This window comes from Peromyscus eremicus, chromosome 4 (genome assembly GCF_949786415.1).
Source record: "Peromyscus eremicus chromosome 4, PerEre_H2_v1, whole genome shotgun sequence".
Taxonomy (NCBI): Eukaryota; Metazoa; Chordata; class Mammalia; order Rodentia; family Cricetidae; genus Peromyscus; species Peromyscus eremicus.
The window spans coordinates 147,363,075-147,380,565 of record NC_081419.1 but is presented as its reverse complement, the minus strand read 5'-3'; the positions used below and the strand labels follow the sequence as shown (position 1 = coordinate 147,380,565).

The 17,491-nt window shown below is 48.1% G+C and overlaps 1 protein-coding gene across 1 annotated transcript; it reads right to left on the bottom strand.

Annotated features, from left to right (window-relative positions):
• Nucleotides 1-1,434: 1,434 nt before the first annotated feature.
• On the bottom strand, nucleotides 1,435-8,462 carry Cimip1 (ciliary microtubule inner protein 1). Its single transcript, XM_059259794.1, has 4 exons — nucleotides 8,329-8,462; nucleotides 5,117-5,198; nucleotides 3,541-3,642; nucleotides 1,435-1,773 (listed from the first exon to the last, which is right to left on the bottom strand). The coding sequence occupies exons 1-4, from the start codon at nucleotides 8,397-8,399 to the stop codon at nucleotides 1,612-1,614; spliced, it is 417 nt and encodes a 138-aa protein (XP_059115777.1). The 5' UTR covers nucleotides 8,400-8,462; the 3' UTR covers nucleotides 1,435-1,611.
• Nucleotides 8,463-17,491: the final 9,029 nt, after the last annotated feature.

Below are 17,491 nucleotides of genomic sequence, written 5' to 3'. Positions count from 1 at the left end.
GAAGCCCAGGTTCTGGACTGTGAGAGGGTCCTTGAATTTCCCTAAGACAAGGGACTCTTGGGCTTCAGCAATGGTTCCACCAAGTGATGCCTCTCCCAGCCTGTCAGCCAGTCATGAAGACTCCTTCCTGCCCACGGTTTAGACAGGAGGAAAACACATTTCATTGCGGAGCACGTGACTGACCACATGTGGCCACCCTGCTGGCTCAGCCCAGATCTGAAGAAGCTGCATATAGAACACCAGGACTGGAGCTGTGGCTGAGCGCTTGTCTAGCATGCAGGAGGCCCTGGACTTTAGTCCCAGCACTACAGAGACCTGCTTTGGTATTTTACGTCTACAATCCCAGCACTTGGGAGGTAGAGGCAGGAGGAGCAGAAGTCCAAGGTCATCCTCAGATGTCCATTGGCTCCATGCCAGCCTAGACTACACAAAATCCTATCTTGGGGTCAGCATAGACCAGGAACAGCTCCCACGATGTCCCTAAGCTCTGCCTGTCTGTTTTTGAGGGTGCAGTTCGTGATTCCTTGTCACATGATGCTCTTCCTCTCTGGCCACCTGGAAACCGCTCTCCCACCTGCTGCCGGAGCTCCAGGTGGAAAGTTGCAGAACTGAGCAGGGGGAATGCAGAAAGAAAGTGTTAGCTGAGGTACAGATGTCCACAAGGTCAGAATCGCTGGGGATCTGGGTTGGGTGGCCAGGTCATTGAATGGGTCAGGTGTGCTCAGCAAACTCAGGAAGGGACTTCTGGAAATCCACCTTGGCCTGGTTTCTACCTTTAAAGCTGTGGTCTTCCTGAAGATACCTCAACAAAGAGCTTCAAGCTATCTCATTCCTTCTGAAGAGGAGCTGGCGTCTGGGCACAGAAGACCTGGACCAGCAAGTAATCTCACCATCAAGAGGAGGGTAGGAGAGGCCATGGAAGCTGACACGGCTTTTCACAGGCGGTTCCTGGAGACTAAGCCTAGGGTAGTGTGCAGGCGAGGCAAGCGCTCTATCACAAACCTACCTCTAGCCGCCTTTTTTACTTTCTATGTTCAGAACTGGGTTTCCCAGGCTACCCAGCTCACTCTGCTCTCCAGGTGATCTTTGAATCTGTGTGTGATGACAGCCGTGCACCACTGTGCCTGAAGCTGGACAGTGTGTTAAAGTATCTCCTTTCTTGAGACAAGATCCTATATAACTCAGGCTAGCTTCAAACGTAATATCCCAAGGACACCCTGGGACTTATTTCTTCTGTCTCCATCTCCCAAGTGTTATGATTGGTGCCATACCCAGTTTCTGAGGTGTTAGAGCTTCGTGCAGTACATAAGCCATCTACCAACTGAGCTACATCCCCAGGTATAGACAAGTGTGCTTAAGAGTTAAATCACTGTTTTCCAAAACCATAGTTAGAGATTCCCACAGTATCAACAAACATACAAACCAGCAAACAAATAAATAAACCAGAGTATCTATTTACCTTACGTTAGCCAAGAATCTTGGGAGCACCGATGAACAACAACACCTAAGGCAAACTGTTGTCCTTCAGAACATCCATAGAGATGTGGGGAGCTGTCCTCGGGGAGGCTCACCCAGGCACAGGGCACATCCCACCTGAAGCCATGGTGACATTCAGTGCACGCCTTGCTCTGGCCAGTGCAGCTCTCGGGCGTAAGCCCCTTTGCAGCTGCGGATCTCTGTGTCATGCTCCAAGCACTTGTTCAGGCCTGGCACCCCAGATCGCCATCCGATGAAGCTCTGGGTGGTCTTTGGGATTGGAGGTGATGGAAGGATCTGAAGTGGAATGCAAGGGGTTAGTCATGGGAAGACTCCTTCCTGCCCACAGTGCTGATAGGAGGAAGACACACGTTTCGCTGTGGAGCAAATGACCACATGTGCCACAGGGGTGTCTACAAGGTGCCCAGAATGCCTAGGATGCAGAAGACAGAAAAACCAATATTAAGGAGTGTGTGCTGAAGTGTGTGTGCATGTGTGTGTGTGTAGGCTAAAGTTTGGCTTTTGGGTGTTCATTAAGGTTCCTTTCTGTTTCTTTGGTAGCATTCTGACCAAAAGCAAGCTGGGGAAGAAACAGTTTGTTTGACTTATACTTCCACATCACAGCTCATCAATGAAGGCATTCACCGCAGCATGCTGAGCTACAAACCATGGAGGAACATTGCTTGTTGGCTCGTTCCCTAGCTCACTCACAGGGTCATGTTTATAGGGCTTTGTTATAAAGCCCAGGTCCACTTACTGCCTGGGGATGGTGCCACCAACAGTGGGCTTGGACCTCTAATCAATTCACAATCAAGAACCCCCCCCCATACGTATGTCCATAGGCTAATCTGATCTAGGCTTTCCTCTCAGATGACTGCAGGCTGTGTCAAGTAGACAAAGCTAACTAAGACACATGTCTTAGGATTTCTATTCCCAAACACCATGATCAAAAACAAGTTGGGAGGAGGGTGTAAGGGTTTATTTCATCTTACAGTGTACAGTCTGTCATCCAGGGAAGTCAGGGCAGAATAGGGCAGAAACATGGAGTAGCTGAAGCAGAGGCCATGGAGGAGGATGCTTACTGGCTTGCTTCTCATGGCTTGCTCAGCCTGTTTCATTATAGAACCCAGGTCCACAGGTTGCACCACCACCCACAATGGCTGAGCCCTCCTACATCAATCAGTAATTTAGAAAATACATTGTGGACATGCCCACTTGCAAATCGTATGGAGGCATTTTCTTAATTGATAGTCCCCTTTCCCAAATGACCTTAGCATGTGTCAAGATGATATAAAACTAGTCTGACTTACATGTGTCTTCCTCAATGGCTCCCTAGATTGTCTCACTGGTTCAGACAGACTGGCTGCTCACTGAGTCCCAGAGATTTGAACAGAAGTAGCCTGCCACGGAGAAACCCTCCCAGCGGCTCTGGTGACCCTTTGGAGTAGTGCCTGCCCACCGCATCCCTGATTTTCCGGTTGAGGATCTCTTTTTTGCTTGTTCACCCAGCACCCAGTAATGGCTGAGAATCACCACCCTCTGACAAATGCTGGTTCCTGTTCCCCAGTCCTTCAAGCACACTGTCCCACAGAACCCCAGTCCCCAAGGTGTTTCAGTAACCCTGAGATACAGTGACCAGGGAGGAAATGGACACACACATTCCAGGCCACTTGTCCAAGACAATGCAGGAGCTGAACGATCACGTGGGACTCGGGCTCAGATCTCACTGTAACTCTTGAGCCTCACTTGCTTTCCTGCTTCCATAGTGTGTGTGTATGTGTGTTTGTGCTTATATGTACATGTGTGTGTTTGTATGTGTCTGTGTGTTTATATGTTCATGTTTAGAAAGCCATGTGTGTGTGTTGATATGTGTTTGTATGTGCAGGTGTGTGTGCATGACTCACATGTGCGTGCAGGTGTCTTACCAGTGAGGTTCCCAGCCTGGTTCCAGGGCTCTTGTGGCTCCCAGAGTGGCCATGTCCTCACCTCTGGTGGCTGGGTGGACCACAGTTGCAGTAGGACTTACTTTTTCTTAGAAAATAGTGTAAGAGCAGCCTGACGAACCTTGATGTATTTGTCCATGGGGCTCACTGGCCGGACACGGAAGTGGCTGGGCAGCTCGATCTTGGGCTTTGGAGTATGTGGTTCTTCTTCACCTTCCAGCAGCTGAAACAGAACCCCAGAGACGAGGACCTCAGGCTGAGCCCCCAGGCACCGGTGGAGCTCCCAGCAGAGGTGCTGCCGACCCCAGCACAAGCAGAAAATGGTCAAAGTAGAATCTGAGCTGCCAAGTTAGTCCTGAGTGGCGCTTGCTGAGGCCCTTCGACTAGGAATTAATATCCCCATCATGGGACCAGAGAAGACATCCCTGGTCATGAACTCAAAGTAAAAAATGCCTGTGCTGGTTCCAAGACCAAGCTTTCCAATCAGAAACGAATGCCCCACACCCTGGGAGATTTTAAAGCCATTTAAAACTCCCTGGAAACCCAATTTAATTACACGTGAGGAATATTAATATCGAATCACTTTTGAACAGTACATTATTAAGGTCCCTACTTTATGCATTGAATTTCAAACTGTATAACTGTCTAAGAATTTTAAAAACCTCATTACAAATGGCATAATTTCAAAGCTGTGCAGTGGGTGGGCTGTGGGAGGGGCTTCCAATGCTGTGAGTTAGAGTATTTTGAACAATGCAGTTCTGGTCACTGTGTCCTGGCAGAGGAAGAGGACCTGTCTGGAGTCTGTTCTGAGGTAGCTATGTCACAAACAGGCCACCCTCAGAAGCCCCATGGGCATTACGACTGTCTACATAGTGGGTTTTTTTTTTTTTTTTTTTTTTTTTTTTTTAATAAATGGGACCTACTCCCTCTAGAAGCAGGTTTCATGGGAATGCTAGGAACTCCCCTGAGCTTACGGTGGCTGTCTCTGTGATCAGCACTGTGTCTCTGCCCATGTCACCATAACTCCCTCTTTTTGCGATGTTTGTCCTCTCTCATTCTGTCTAGACCCTTGCAGATGTCTGAATGTTTGACCCACACTTTGGGGGGCATCTGGGAGGGCAGACACAGTCTCAGTTATTCCTTACAGGTCCCCTTGTCTCCAGGCCTGCAGAGGGGTCCACATACCTTTGTCCCACTCCACTTCACCGAGGCCGCTGGCCCCCATCTCTGTGCTGCCTTTGCCAGTCTTGTGCCCGACCATCATCCTTTGAACTCACTGGTCTTTTTATTAGAAACGGGCATGCAGTGGCAGCCCATGTGCCTGGCTGCTGTGTAAACCACAGAGCTGGTTTAGAGGAAGTGCCTGGCCCACGTCTTGCATCTTGAGAGTACTCTACAACCCCTCAAAGGAAGGAACCTCTGGATTCAGGGGAGCAGAAAAAGCTAAATGTGTGTGTGTGTGTGTGTGTGTGTTGCATGTCTGAGTGTGCATGTGTTTACTTGTGCCTGCACAAGCGGATGCCAGAAGAAGACATCAGGTGTCCTATTTCATGGCTCTTACCCACAAAGCCATCTCCTCAGCCCCCCTCTTTCAATTCATTCTTGCTGATTATCAGATGGTAGCCATTTATTTCCTGACGTGACTGGGTACAGCCTGGAGACAGGTGGCGAAGGGGCTCCTGAGAAACTTCAATCACCTTCTCCATGGAGGTCATCAAATATCCCCACTTCATCGGCCATTCTTCCTGGGCTTTATATTCAGCCTTCAGACGGTATCTCCTGAGAAAAAGAAACACTAAGTGGGAGGCGACACTCAGAAAGGCCTCGTGAGAACCTCTAATGTGTGGAGAACTGCTTGCCTCTGTGTCCTGCACACTGGCTGGTCTGCAGGGGATAGGAATGGGGATGGAGCAGGAGAGAACTCAGTGCCGAGCCTGAGCCTCCCTTAACTTACTTTGAGACCCTGGCAGGAGAGGAGGAGGAGGAGGAGGTGGGAAGAGGTGGAGCAGGGGGCATGGTATGGGGGTCAGGTGGGACTGGCTGGCTACTGGAGGGCACGTAAGTTCGCCCTCTTACTCTGGAGGCTCTACCTGTGCTTAGAGGAAGAGTGGCAAGCGGCAGAAACACCCATGGGATGAGACAGTTTAAAAAGACACTTACCCCTGGGTTCCTGCAAGACTCAGCAAGCGTGAACTTGACTGCTAGACCTTCCTTAAATGTTGTCCCCAGGTGCTCCAGCCCCACCCACCCCAATCCAGCCCCATTCTTTTTCATTCCACATTAAACAGTTTCTAGATGTCCACCTGTGAGCTGAGCTGAGGGGCAGCTGGTGAGGCGATGTGTTAGGTTCTGCAAACATGGAGTTCACCTTGATCCTTCAGGTTCCTTCTATTTGGGAACCAGAATCTACACTCCTCCCCCATCCCTGATCTCTGCAGGTTTTGGGGTCTGGCCAAGCTATATACTCTGGGCCCCGAGCTTGGAAGACAAAGTCTATTTCTTTTTATTTTTCTTTTCTTGTGTGTGTGTGTTTGGTGCACAGGTGTGTGTAAAGGTCAGAGGTTAACCTTGGGTGTTGTCTTAGTCAGGGTTTCTGTTTCAAGTTGGGAAGGAAAGGGTTTATTTGGCTTACACTTCCTTATCATCAAACAAGGTCAGGAAAGAAATACAAACAGGGCAGGAACCTGGAGGCAGGAGCTGATGAGAGGCCATGGAGGAGTGCTGCTTACTGACTTGCTTTGCCTGGCTTGCTTAGTCTGCTTTCTTGTAGAACCCAGGACCACCAGCCCAGCGATGGGACCACCTGCAGTGAGCTGGGCCCCTCCCCCATCAATCACTAATCAAAACGCCCTACAGGCCTCCCTACAGCCTGATCTTATGAAGGCATTTTCTCAATTAAGGCTCCTTCCTCACAAATGACTCTAGTTTGTGTCAAATTGACAAAACTATCCAGCACAATTGTCATTCTTAGGGGCCCTCCACTCTGTCTTGGAGATGGGATTTCTCAGTAGGACCTGTGGCTCAGCCTATACTGGTTGACCAGAAAGTTCCAGGGACCTTCCTGTCTCTTCCTCCTCCACCCTGGAATTATAAGTGTTCACTATACACCTGGCTTTTTACGTGGACTCTGGAGGTCACACTTGGGTCTTCATCCTGTGTGCAAACACTTTCCAGGATAAGCCCTCTCCCAAGGCCAGAGTTTGTCTGTTTTCATGTATGCCTGCGTACATTTAGTGTTTGAGTGTGTGCATGTGTGCGTACATTTAGTGTTTGATTGTGTGCATGTGTGTGTACATTTAGTGTTTGAGTGTGTGCATGTGTGTGTACATTTAGTGTTTGATTGTGTGCATGTGTGTGTACATTTAGTGTTTGAGTGTGTGTCTTGGAAGTCAGAGGACAGTTCCCAGCGCTCTAGGGATCTGAACTCGGGTCATTGGGCTTTCACTGTGAACACGCCCACGGCTGAGCTGCCACTCTGAGTCCCAGAGTCTATTTCTCACAAAGCTGTAACCAACATGAGCCTCAAACATGTCTGTAAATTTCTCGTAGCCACATCAAAAAGGAAGTAAAAATAGCTAACTCTCATGAATTTTCATGATATTTTCTTGGGGTGAATATTTGAAATTTGTTAATTTTCCATTTCTAGTTAACCTCACGCTTGATCATGTCCATTTCCAGTGCTCGGGAGCCATGTTAGATACTGGAAAGCAGAATCTCTGGGCTCAAGAGGGCCAGTTCATAGGGGAGGGGCCTTTTGATCTGAGTTTGAAGGACATGTAGGAGTTTGTCTAGTGGAGTGGGGGGAAAGGATGATGTTTCTTCTTGGAGGTTCGTGGGTGCTAATAAACACATTTAAAACACTGAGATTGTGTGGTTCCTGGGAAATGACACTGTTTTCCACTTGAGAGGATTATACTGTTTCCTACAAAACAAATGTAACGTGACAATTCCAATATGAGTAGGCTCTTCATCAGTTGTCCCCATGGGTGTTAAAGGACACAAAAGTCACAGAGATGGTCACTAGGGAGTTTATGAGGTGAGCCAGGGGCCTGTCATCCCAGATGCTCAGGTGGCTGCAGCAGGAGGATGTGCATGCCCGCCTGAGCTATGGAGCAGTGAGTTTAGAGCACCCTGGGTAACTCACAATTAAAGTAGGAAGAAGAAGCCTGGCGGCAGAGCGCTTGGCCAGCGTTGAGGCCCCAAATGCAAACCCAGTGCAGGAGGAGAGAGGAGAGAGAGAGACAGAGACAGAGACAGAGAGACAGAGAAAGGAGGGGGAAGGGAGGAGGGGAGGGTCAAGAGGGACAGATGTTCCTTGCATCTAAGGTCTAAATTAGACTCTTCTTATAGTGGTTAAAATGTCAAGTGGTGGAATACTACTCAGCACTCAAAAATATCCATTACAAATGTCTGATGGACACAAATCTTTTAGAAAATAGATTTTTGTTGCTGTTGGTGACAAGGTCTCACTCTGTAGACCAGGATGGCCTTGAGCTCACAGAGATCAGCCGGTCTCTGCATCTCTAGTACTGGAATTAAAGGCTTGTGACACCACACCCAGCCCTGGGTCTTTTAAAATTAAAATTTCTTCTCCTTTAAAAGAATCTAGGAAATCCAAGAAAGGCTGAACCTTCGATGTTATCAAATATTAGCATTTTAATTTTGTTTCTTCTTTTTAAATTCCCTATTGGAATTCTTCCAGTCTTCGCGGTGGGCAGGAGGGAGGGGCCGCCAGACTGAGGTGTCCCTGTGTGCCTGACATGGCCTGCTCTCGTCCAAGTTCCTGATTATCCTAAGAGCACTCCAGCTGTGCCCAGCGGTCGACTGTCTTCTCGGTCTTGGTGGGGAAACTGAGGCCGCTAAGGTGTGCGCACCGCAGATGAGAAGGGCCCAGCCCCCCGGGTCTTACCAGATCTCGTCCTGGGCCACAAGGTTCATGCGCTCTGCGGCAGTGGTGCTGAGCGGCTTCTGAGCCGCCATGGCTCCTGGGCCTAGGCAAACCCGTGCCCTCTTGCCCTAGACTCTGCGTCCTTTGTCGCTGGGAGACCGGTTGCCAGGTAACACATGACAATTAGGAGGTGGAGGTACTCCTGCAGGGGAGGAGGGTCCCTGGAGCTTGCTGCTGGCCTCTGCCCTCTGAGTGCCCGGTGGTCACACTGTCGTGTGCCCCTCTGCGACCTAACACCAACATCCCCACTCCTCTTTTGATACTGGAATTGCTCCCAGGGCTTGGCACATGTTCCACCACTGACCTACATTCTCAGTCTCTCTCTCTCCCTCTCTCTCTCTCTCTCTCTCTCTCTCTCTCTCTCTCTCTCTCTCTTAACCTGTTTAAAATTTGAGACAGGGTCTCCTAACCCAGGCAGACCTGTGCTTTGAGATGCTCCTGTCTCAGCTCCCTGAGTGTTCAGTATGGCCTGGCTTGTACTACCTACCAGCCCCTGTCCCTGGCCCTTTTCAAAACTTAAACCTCAAGTGTGGAAGTTAGAGCTTCCATCCAGGCGCAGAATCCCAAGAGCATAGAGCATGATGTCTATTACAGAGAACATACCCTCTGGCCCAGACCCTGGGCATCATGACCCAGCACTGCCAGCTACCTCCAGTCACTGCAGATACCACACTTCCCTCCTCTTCGCTCCCTGAAGAGGTTGGCTAGGCTGCCCCAGGATTTTGGGTAGGCTAAGTCATCTAGCCAGGCTTCCCTTGTCTTCCAAAGTTTGTGGGAGATCCATTCACGTAGCTATGAGAATCCTCACATGTACTTTTCTACTCTTGCATAGTATTCCAGCCCCTGCTCAAGGACAGTTAGTCTGTCAATGGTTTGCTGATGTCCTTGCTCCTGGGTGGGTAGGTCCTCAGGTGGCCTGGGGTCTTCTCCCTGACCCTGTCTCCCAGGTCGCTGTTCCTGTGGCTGAGGAGACCTTTACCGGAGGAGTGAAGTGGGTGACTAGGAAGACAGACCTATTGGGCATTCGTGCAACCCTGCTCCTGCTTTGGGAAGCTTTCTAGATGTCTCTGTGAAATTAAGAATAAACAAAGCTGCTGGCCGCTGTGCTTGGCCTGATGTGGAGGCCTGCCCACCCCCTCCTGCAAGTATTTGCTAAGGGCCTCGCTGTGTGTGATGCTGTGTGAATGCTGAGGGTGTAGAAGGGAGACACATCACGTGGAGCAGGCAGGTAAGGATACAGAAGACAACAGTCGGAGGTCATGAGAACAGTTATGAATGATGAAGAAGGTCATGGCAGGTATAATGCCAACAGTGAGAGAGAGGGAGGGAGCCTTCTAGAATGATAGTCTCAGGAGCAGGGGGACTCCTCAACCAGCAAAGCGCCTTGCACACAAGCATGAGGACCTGAGTTCAATTCCCAGAACCCACACAAAGGGCTGGGCATGGTGGCATACTCCTGTAATCACAGCATGGCAGGGGGGGAGGGGGGAGACAGGAAAGTCCATTGACAGCTAAATTGGATATCTCTAGGTCACCTCAGAGACTTCGTCTCAAAAAACAAGGTGGACACTGCCTGAAGAATGACCTGTGAGGTTGACTTCTGACCTCTGCACACACATGCATCCACATAAACATGAACCTGCATACCCACACCCACTGACAACTACTCCCCTCCCCCATGGAAGGGTGCTCAGGGCAGACCTCTCTGAGAGGAGGACCTTTGGGGGCATCTGCTGGGGGAGGGTCCCGTACACAGGGATCAAAGCATTTTCTGCGGAGGATATAGAACAGTGCAAAGGCCTTATGCACACGGCACCCTAAGGAACATCCAGCACTAGAAACAGGCAGAGAACTGTGGCCACATGGACAGGCTTGGGGGGTCTTTGTGGGCCCAGCTCCTGGCCCCACTTTTCATCACTGAGACCTGCTGTGGGATGTCATTCTATATGCTGTGAATATGTGTTGCTCTGACTGGTTGATAAATAAAATGCTGATTGGCCAATGGCCAGGCAGGAAGTACAGGCGAGGTAAGCAGACGAGGAGAATTCTGGGAAGAGAAAGGGCTGAGTCAGGAGTCTCCAGCCAGACACAGAGGAAGCAAGATATCAAGGCAGAGCTGAAAAAAGGTACCAAGCCATGTGGCTAAACATAGATAAGAATTATGGGTTAATTTAAGTGTAAGAGCAAGTCAGTAATAAGCCTGAGCTAATGGCCAAGCAGTGATAATTAATATAATATCTGAGTGATTATTTTATAAGTGGGCCATGGGACTTTGGGGGCCTGGTGGGACCTGAGAAACCTTCCTACTACAGAGACCCAAATCCCCACCTCAAACAGCTGAAAGTAAGAAAGTAGGTTAACTGTTGTCCCCACCACTGTGACAAACACTGGGGAAGGTTGATTTTGATTTACAGGCCATCATAGCAGGGAAGCCAGGGTGACAGGAGTGAGGGGTGGCTGGTCACATGACATCCACAGTCAGAAAGCAGAGAGAGATGAACGCTGGTGCTCAGCTCGCTTTCTCCTCCCATTCATCCAGACCTCCTGCTGTGGGTGATGCCTGCTTATTTAGGCTTCCCATTTCACCAGCAGCTGAAGCCCACAAAGATGGATACCCTTCAATGCTGACTGGGGAAGGAACTTCTTAATTACAGGGCTAGGGATTTGTTTGTCCTGGACAGAATCACCCCGGGAACTTGCTGTAGGGTTAGGTACATCTCTCAACCCCCATCAGTGAACCACTCTTCCCAGGACTCCAGTCACTCTCTACCTTGGTTAGGTTTAATGTTTGGAGCCACTTGAAAGGAATCACCTAGATCAGAGGTTCTCAACCTGTGGGGGGTTGAATGACCCTTTCATAGGGACGCCTAAGACCATTGGAAAACACATATTTACATTGCAATTCATAACAGTCACAAAATAACAGTTACGCAGTAGCAACAAAAGTAATTTTATGGCTGGGGGTCACCACAACATGAGGAACTGTATTAAGGGTCTCAGCATTAAGAAGGTTGAGAACCACTGCTCTAGATCAAATTATCCCATGGATGTGTCTGTAGGGGATTGTCTTGATTGCTAATTGATGAAGAAGGGCCCAGCCCACTGTGGGCGGCACCATTCCCTGGACAGATAGTCCTGGACTGTAGAGAGCTAGCTAAATGTAAGCCTGAGCAAGCCAGCTAGCATGCCCTGCCATAATCCTTCACTGTGAAAGTGAGCTCCTCGGTATGAGCTAATGCTGTGTGCCTTGAGCTCCTCCCCTGACTTCCCTCCATTGTGAACTGTGACCTGGAAGTGTAAGCTGAAATAAACCCTTTCCCTACTATGTTGCTTTCGGTCAGAGTATTTGTCACAATGACAGAAAGAAACCTAGGAACCTAGGGCACCCTCCCACCAGCAGGGTGGCAAGACTGACAAGCCAAACAGTGTACACACAATGTCCCTGGGCAAACTGTCTTCCGGAGCACCTGTGCTTTATGGCTCCTAAGAATCCTCAGTTTTGAATGTTTCTGAAATTCCTCTTTTGGATGCATGTCTGGTGGGTGGATGCACATCCCAACATACTGTTCCGTTGTGCCTGTGAGTCGATGTCTCCTTTTTCTGTTTCTCAACACCCCACCCCCCAGAGCCCCCACCCAGTTCTAAGGCTTGAATTCCTTTCCCTCTGATATTTGAAACAAAATATTTCCGAGCCTCTGGCAGTTTCCTTATCTAACAAGTTGGTTTTTTTTTTTTTTTTTTTTTTTTTTTTTTTTTTTTTTTGCAAACTTGTTCTGAGCAGATTTCAAACAGGGAGAGAGACAGGAGAGGGGACTACTACTCTTGCTGGCCACATGTGGGAAACTCAGAAAATATTTACAGCTTTGAGGTTCACCATGTTCCCATGTATGAATATTTTTGGCCTTTTCTCAGTTCTCTGGGACAGTTCATTTTTTATTTTTATTTCTTTCTCATTTTACTTTATACAAGTTGCTCCATTCTGACAATGAGAGCCAGCTGCTTCTTTTTTTAGTTTTTAAGCTTAAACACTTCTTTTTTATTGGGTGATGTTTTTTTCTTTATTTCTTTAACCAAAGAGTGCTTTGTTGAGGAGCGGGCTCTGCCTACAGTGTGCCCTGTCTGCCAGCATGACTTTCCCACAACCTGGGTGATTACTTCCGGCACAACAAAAGGCTTGTGGGCTTGTGCTGAAAGTGACATTTGCTGGCTAGGGAGAGCTCCAGCTTGGGAGCCAGGAACTCGTCATGGCTGGGTTCATACCACCTACTCCCACACCTATAGCAGCAGTTCACATGGTTCCAGGGCCTTACAGAGGAAGGATGGCCACCTGCTACCATGGTTCCCTAGAAACTCCCTCCTAGGTCCTTCCCAATTGGCCTCAGTCTCAGTCTCTGAACCATTAGCCCCACCATGCAGCAGGTTTAGGGAAAGCAGCTACTTCCTCCCCTTCTGTCTTCCCTCCAACCTGCTTTCTTCAGTTCCCCAGATGCGGGAAAAGCTGGAGTCCCTGGAAGAGTACAGGGAGCTGAGCCAGAGAGAGACCAGCTTGGACTCACAACTGTGAATGAACGGTACAGCCTTGGCCATCTAAGGCGATAAATGCTGCCTCAGCTTCCGAGGAGACAGCCACTCCATTAGCCAGTGTCCCCATCCTGGACGAGTGCTCTGAGGGCCCAGTCCCCAGCACTTGGCTGGCGTGTGCTTTGCTTTTCTCATTGATTTGACAGAAGCAACGCAAGTAAGGCTGTAGCATGAATCTTAGAGAGTCTTATTAATAAAATCAAACCTGGGGCCAGGTATTGGGGTGAACACTGGATGGTCAGAGAGACAGAACAAGCCACAACTAACCTCACCTGGCCAACTTCTCAGCCGGTCTTGTTTCCTCAGACTGGAAGCCTCTGTGTCCTCATCCAGAATGGGTCTCAGCTGAACTGTGCTGCTCAAAACCTAAGAGCTTAACCAGCCAAATGCTTCTAGTTTTTGGTCTTCACGCCTTATATATCTTTCTGGTTTTGCCATTACTCCCTGGGATTAAAGGCGTGTGTCACCATGCCTGGCTGTTTCCAGTGTGGCCTTGAAATCACAGAGATCCAGAGGGATTTCTACCTCTGGAATGCTAGGATTAAAGGCATGAGTGCCACCATTTTCTAGCCTTTGTATCTAGTGGCTTTTCTGTTCTCTGACCCCAGATAAGTTTATTAGGGTACACAATATTTTGGGAAACACAATACCACCACATTTCCTCTCTTTTTGTCTAAAATTAAAAAAGTTTATAACTAACACAAGAAAAACTATCCAATAAGTATATACAATATATACAGTCAAAAATTACATTACCGATGTCTATCCATTAACATTTGGCAGATTCAGACAAAAAACTCCATTGTATATATTAATGTCCAGTCCAGTAACATTTGATAAACTCAGTCAAAAAATTTTCATTACTTATCTTATTTAAAACAAGTAGTTCCTTTTTAAAAGTAGATTTAAAAATTGACTTTTTTATCTTATCATATTTATATTCTATCTTTTTTCTTTTCATAATAGATTCAATAGTCTACCTTTTGTCATTTTTATATCTTCTCCTTTTTCTTTTTAGTGTAGATTCAATGATCTACCCATTTATCCTATTATTTCTTTATCTTTTTCTCAGAGTAGAGTCAATCATCTACCTCAAATCTATATTCTCTTTTTCCTTTTTGTTTTTTTAAACAAAACCTTTGAATCTAATCTCCTTGTTTAGCTTTTTTTCCTGACCATTAATAATTAACAACTTGTAACCAACAATCATAAACAATGACAATATCCATAACTCAAATGACCCAAAACCTCCCATCCCACCTCTTGGGAATGTGGGCGTCGTTTTCTTAAAATTACTTCCTGCTTTCTGGGGGTGAAGACATCTTTAGGGAATTCTGAAAAGAAAAATTTTGGGTTAATTGTCAAGTCCTGTATCATTTGTCCAGTCTGTGCATATTGGGAAAGTGCAGGGCTTGTCTCAAGTCCTTGTTCAAGTAGTCTGTCAGGCTGGATCTTCTCAGCTAGCCATCTCAAAATTGTCCTAAACAGTTTGTAGTCCAAAGTCAATCTTTCCTTGGTGTGAATCAGCTTAATGGCTTTACCATAGTCCATGTGGAATCTTCATTGTGGGATCCTGTCATCCTTTTGCAGATTTCAAAGTCGCTGTTAGGTGTGGTCCTGGTTCCCTGGAGACTTTTTTTTTTGTGCCTCCTCTGTAGTTTGGAGTAATCACAGTCTGATAAATGTCTGTCTCTTGGAACCATGAGTGTTCTTCCCTAGAAGAGAAAATCTCCACAGCAATTTTTCCCAACCATTTGTCTTGCCAAACTTTTCCAAACTGACCTTTGCTGATGTTTTCTTGTAACACGATGGTCCTGGCAATTCTTCTCTGAACAAGCAGTAGTAAACTTTTCATCCCAGGTAGCAGCATCACTGCAGTTACCAACATGAGAAGCAGCCAGCAACTAGGAGCAGCAGTCTCTACATCCATGATCCCACTGCCACCGTTTGTGGCTGGGCCCAGGCCAAACTTCTCCTTAGCAAGCTTCCTAGGCCGGCCTCAAACTCGGGATCCTCCTGCCTCTGCCTCCTTCAGCAGATGCTACCGGCATGCACCACCACAACCGGCCGAGTGTAGCTTGGGCCTGAGCTTGGGCCCACAAGGCCAAGGGCAAGCAGCTTTTTCATGAATTCGTACCACGAACGTTGGGTGCCAGATGTAGCAAGAATCTTAAAGAGTCTTATTAATAAAATCAAACCTGGGGCCAGTTATTGGGGTGAAATGCTGGATGGTCAGAGAGACAGAACAAGCCACAACTAACCTCACCTGGCCAACTTCTCAGCTGATCTTGTTTCCTCAGACTGGAAGCCTCTGTGCCCTCATATCTGAATGAGTCTCAGCTGAACTGTGCTGCTCAAAACCTAAAAGCTTAACCAGCCAAATGCTTCTAGTTTCTGGTCTTCACGCCTTATATATCTTTCTGCTATCTGCCATCACTCCCTGGGATTAAAGGCTCACTTCTTGGGATTAAAGGCGTGTTTCACCATGCCTGGCTGTTTCCAATGTGACCTTGAACTCACAGAGATCCAGAGGGATTTCTGCCTCCAGAAGGCTAGGATTAAAGGCATGAGTGCCACCATTTTCTAGCCTTTGTATCCAGTGGCTTTTCTGTTCTCTGACCCCAGATAAGTTTATTAGGGTGCACAATATTTTGGGGAACACAATACCACCACATAAGACAGGTTGTGTTTGGCTCATTGGTGGCACAGCGTGCTGTGGTGGAGAGGTTGTGGTACAGCATGCTGTGGTGGAGAAGTTGTGGTACAGCGTGCCGTGGTGGAGAGGTTGTGGTACAGTGTGCCGTGGTGGAGAGGTTGCGGTGACAGGGATGGGAGGCAGCTGATCGTCCCGTGTCCACAGTCAGGAAGCAGAGAGGGGTGAGTACTGATGCATGGCTCCTTGTCTCCTTTTCCTCTTTTTATAGATTCATTTATTTGTGGTGAGTGTGCATGCATGCATGCATGTGTGTGTGTGTGTGTGTGTGTGTGTGTGTGTGCATGTGTGTTTGTGTGGGGGTGCTGTAGGTGTGGGTGTGGATGTGCACGGGCATGCAGAAGACAGAAGGCAGTTTGCAGGAGTTGAGTCTCTTCCTTTTACTATGTGAGTCCTGGGGATCAGACTCAGGTTGCCAGATGTGGTGGCCAAGTTGCCCTTCCAGATGAGCCTCCTCATTTGGCACTCCTGTTTCCTCTTGTTCATCCCAGAAGCCCTGCCCATGGGACGGTGCCATCCACATCCAACTGGGCCTTCCTACCTCAGTTAACCCATCCAGGAACACCCTCACAGACAAGCCCTGCAACTGGTCTCCTAGATGAGTCTAGATTTTTGTCTAACTGATGATATCAGCCATCATGGAGGGGCGTGTAATGATGACTCTTCCTCATCCCAGGACTAGTCTCAAGGGTGGGCTGTGCAGTCCAGGGAAAGGTGCTGAAGGGAAATGGGATCACATGGCACCTCCATTCTATCCCACAGTGTCATTCTTTGTCATGTATTTAGTGACAGAGGGAGCCTCGTGGCCATTCTTCACACCTTTCTCAACAAATGTTACCGAGTCTCACATGTGCAGGGCCTCTGGCACCTCACAGTGCCCAGAATGCCCCTGTTCCAGCCTGCTAGAAACTTCTAGCCCAGGAACACAGCACAGTCAAGGAGTTTTATATGGGATTAGTGTTACACAAACTCAAGTGGCAATATGAGTGTTTGGAAGTTCTACTGGTTGCTCAGGGAGGCTATTCCCAAAAACAACAAAAAGGAATACCACTAGATCTAGGCTCAGCAGGCCTTGCAAGTTAGTTTGTTTGTTCATTTTTCATTGCTATAACAAAATCCCTGAAGCTGTTAAGAAAAATGGTTCATTTGGCTCATAGTTCCTGAACCTCCAGAGCATGGTGCTGGCTTCTGCTCAGCCCTGGGGAAGTCATCATGCAAATGACATCACAGAGGTGGGCGTGTAGCAGGAGTCACGATGAAACTGGACAACAGAGAGAAGAGTCTGTCTTATTTTCATAGCCACCATCTCGAGGGAGAACTGACCTGTGCTCCGTAAGAACTACACTAGTCCCTTCCAAGGGGGACACTCGTCAACGGCCCAGCCACTTTCTCTCAGGCACTGAAATAGCTGGTTTTCCTGTGCTGGGACAAAAGCAACTTGAGGAGGAAGGATTTCTTCAGGCTTACAGATTAGGAAACTATTTCATCCTGGTGGGTGTCTTAGTCACTGTTCTATTACTGTTGAGAGGCACCATGATCAAAGTAGCTCTTACAAAACAAAGCATTTAACTGGAGACTCATTTACAGTTTCAGAGGGTTAGTCCATGATCTTCACGGTGGAAAGCATGGCAATGTGCATGGTGCTGGAGCAGTAGCTGAGAGATTTGCATCCTGATCCACAAGGGGCCAGCAGAGAGACAGAGGGGGTGGGGAGACTGGGCCTGGCATGTGCTTTTGAAACCTCAACTCCCACCCTAGTGCCTAAGGAAGGCCACCTTCCCAACCCTTCCCTAAACAGCCCACCGACTAGGGACTAAACATTTGTTTGTC

Bases quoted from the DNA above. Each gene is read 5' to 3' on its own strand.
- Cimip1 (XM_059259794.1), bottom strand. From the start codon at position 8,399: ATGGCGGCTCAGAAGCCGCTCAGCACCACTGCCGCAGAGCGCATGAAC. The intron at 5,199-8,328 runs GTAAGACCCGGG...TCTTTTTCTCAG, and splicing joins GTGGCCCAGGACGAGATCTG to GAGATACCGTCTGAAGGCTG. The intron at 1,774-3,540 runs GTTCGTCAGGCT...ATTCCACTTCAG, and splicing joins CCATGGACAAATACATCAAG to ATCCTTCCATCACCTCCAAT.